The 3385-nt window shown below is 52.6% G+C and overlaps 1 protein-coding gene across 1 annotated transcript in view; it reads right to left on the reverse strand.

Annotated features, from left to right (window-relative positions):
• Positions 1-3385, reverse strand: part of MYO7A (myosin VIIA) — a gene marked incomplete at its 3' end in the record, with an annotated part of 151777 nt that overhangs the window by 39200 nt on the left and 109192 nt on the right. The window contains exon 29 of the mRNA XM_015426720.1: positions 2232-2405. Coding sequence (XP_015282206.1) covers positions 2232-2405 — 174 coding nt within the window. The remainder of the gene's footprint in view (positions 1-2231; positions 2406-3385) is intronic.

Genomic DNA, 3385 nt, shown 5'->3' on the forward strand with positions numbered 1-3385 from the left:
TCTGCGAGAACTTGTGACTGACCCAAGGTCACCCAGCTGGCAGCATGTAGAGGAATGGGGAATCAAACCCGGTTCTCCCAGATTCAAGTCCGCCACTCTTCACCACTACACTAGACTGGTAGAGGTAAATGGGGGTAAATGTTGCTTTCCCACAGCTAGTTGCTTGGCACTGCTTACAAGACTGGTGCTGTCCATTTGAAGACATGTGTCTCAGGACATCCTAACTGCTAGGGGAGGGGCCATGGCTCAGTGGAAGAGCCTCTGCCTGGCATGCGGAAGGTCCCAGGTTCAATCCCCGGCATCTCCAGTTGAAACAACCAGGCAGTAGGTGATGTGAAAGACCTCTCCAGGGTCAGACTTGAGACCTTGGAGAGCCGCTGCCAGTCTAAGAAGACAATACTGACTTTGATGGACCAATGGTCTGGTTCAGTACAAGGCCCAAGGAAGGGGCTATGGGTCAGAGGTAGAGAATTGGCTTGGCAAGCATTAAGTCCCAGGTTCAATCCCTGGCATCTCCAGCTAAAAGGGTCAAGTTGTAGGTGATGTGAAAGGCCTGCACCTGAGAACCTGGAGAGCCGTGGAGAGGGGCCGTGGCTCAGAGGCACAGCCTCTGCTCGGCGTGCAGAAGGTCCCAAGTTCAATCCCCGGCTTCTCCAGTGAAAAGGTCCAGGTAATAAAATATGTGAAAGACTTCAGACCCTGGAGAACTGCTGCAAGTCTCAGTAGACAATATTGACCTTGATAGACCAATGGTCTGACTGAGGATAGGGCAAGAGGGAAGGGGCCATGGCCCAGAGGTAGATCATCAGCTTCGTATGCAGAAGGTCCCAGGTTCAATCCCCAGCATCTCCAGCTAAAAGTATCAGGTGGTAGGTGATGTGAAAGACCTCAGCTGGAGACCCTGGAGAGCCACAGCCAGTCTTAGACAATACCGACCTTGGTAGACCAACGGTCTGATTCAATATGAGACAGCTTCATTGTGTTCATGGGGAGGGAAGGCGGGACAGATAATTTACAGCAAATATAACAGAATTCACCCATGGCCTCACAGTTACTCATAGCCCCTACATTTTCAAAGTAGGAGGCCACATAGAGCCACCCTTATGACCCTTTATGGGGAATTCGCTGCCACAGGAAGTGGTGGTGGCTACAAGCATAGACATCTTCAACAGGGGTTTGGATACATACGCAGCAGAGGTCCATCAGTGGCTATTTGCCACAAGGGATAGATGGAACACTCTGTCTGGGGCAAGTGATGCTCTGTTGGAGGGGAAGAGTGGGAGGGCTTCTGGAGTTCTGGCCCTGCTGGTGGACCTCCTGATGGCACCTGGGCTTTGGCCACCCTGTGGCACAGAGGGCCACGGTCACACACGCTAAACAATCCACTTTCAGTGCACTTTCCAACTGGATTTTTACTGTGTGAAATGGCAAAATGGCAAAAGTGCATTGTGTGACCAGAGACAGAATGTTGGACTGGGTGGGCCACTGGCCTGATCCAACAGGGCTTCTCTTATGTTCTTATGTCTTGGGCAGTAATGCTCTGTATCCTTGCTGCTTGGGGGACAACAATGGGAGGGCTTCTGGATTTCTGGCCCCGCTGGTGGACCTCCTGAGGTCCCCCTGGGTTTTGGCCACTGTGTGACACAGAGTGTTGGAATGGATGAGTCGCTGGCCTGATCCAACATGGTTTTTCTTGGGGTCATTTCCTGCAGGAGCGCACAGGAGCGGAGCTCCAGCAGTAAGGAGCCCAGGGGGTGGGCACATGCAACAAGCCCTGCCCCCTGCTCCCAGCAGCCCTCAGTCGGGCCACAAGGAGCAAGAAGCAGCCAGGTAAGTTCCAGAGCCCTCCCCTGGCCCGCCTTCAGGTACAAGCTCTCCCTCCTCTGTGAGGGCAGATCTGCGCGTCTCCCCCCCATAGCTAGCAATCCAAAGCAGTCCAGTGGCACCTTTAAGACCAAGTAGAGCCTGAGTGCAGGGTGCTGCCTTCTGCCACACTTCCGGTGATGTCAGGGGGTGTGGCACATGCAAATAAATTATGCTAATATGTTATGCTAATGAGCTCCTGCACCTCTTTTTCTATGAAATGACTCCTGGTTTTTCTTATGTCCTTACGACAGCAGGGTAGAAGAGAAATACCTTGACTTTCCCTCTAAGCTACCAGCAGGACTAACGCCCAAGTTCAAAACAGCACTACAAACCACCACCAGTTCCTCCATCCTTCTGTGCCCCACCTTGTCAAAAAGAGCGATGTACAGGGAGAATCCAAAGTGGTCCTTCAGGCTGATCTTGTCGGCCAGAGAGCTGCACAGCTCTTTGGCCGTCGTTGCCGAGTCGGTCAGCAGAGTCTTGGTGGTCCCGTCCATGAACGTGACCGGCAGCATGATGGGTTTCTTCGACTTGGTTGCCTAAGCGGAGGAAAGCAAAGCCATTGAGGGGAAAGAGCAACAAAGGATCAGTTATGCTCTGAGGTTTTATCCAGATCGCCTGTGGGGTCAACCTGTTGCTGTCATCCCGCATGTGGGCCTCCTAGAAGCACCTGGTTAATTCTTTACACAGAGAATGATTAAAAGGTGGAATTCGCTGCCAGAGGATGCTGTGATGGCCACAAGCATGGATAACTCGAAGAGGGATTAGAGAGGAGAGGTTTATCAGAGGCTACTAACCATAGCGACTGAGAGGAACCCTCATCTTCAGAGACAATCAGCCTCTTAATCCCAGAGCCTCTCTCTGCCCTGCTGCTGGTCGTCCAGAGGAACTGGTTGGCCACCGTGTGAGACAGGAGGCTGGACTAGGTGGAGCCTCACTGGTCTGATCCAGCAGGGCTCTTCTGAGGTTCTTATCAGGGGAAGGCCTCGGCCTCCAGGCCCTGTTGTTGGCCCTCCAGAGGAACTGGTTGGCCACTGTGTGAGACAGGAGGCTGGACTAGAAATCCAGCAGGGCTCTTCTGAGGTTCTTATCAGGGGAAGGCTTCGGCCTCTCTGCCCTGTTGTTGGCTCTCCAGAAGAACTGGTCGGCCTCTGTGTGAGACAGGAGGCTGGACTAGATGGACCCTCACTGGTCTGATCCAGCAGGGTGTTCTTATCAGGGGAAGGCCTCGGCATCTATGCCCTGTTGTTGGACCTCTAGAGGAACTGGTTGGCCACTGCGTGAGACAGGAGGCTGGACTAGACGGACCCTCACTGGTCTGATCCAGCAGGGCTCTTCTGAGGTTCTTATCAGGGGAAGGCCTCGGCCTCTCAGCCCTGTTGTTGGCTCTCCAGAAGAACTGGTCGGCCTCTGTGTGAGACAGGAGGCTGGACTTTTTTTTTTTAAATACTGTTTTTATTATGAATTTTTTTCCATACAATAGATGAAACAAATTAAACATGAGCATAAAACCGTTGAT

The sequence above is a fragment of the Gekko japonicus genome, unplaced genomic scaffold (genome assembly GCF_001447785.1).
Source record: "Gekko japonicus isolate JY-2015 unplaced genomic scaffold, Gekko_japonicus_V1.1 scaffold3084, whole genome shotgun sequence".
Taxonomy (NCBI): domain Eukaryota; kingdom Metazoa; phylum Chordata; class Lepidosauria; order Squamata; family Gekkonidae; genus Gekko; species Gekko japonicus.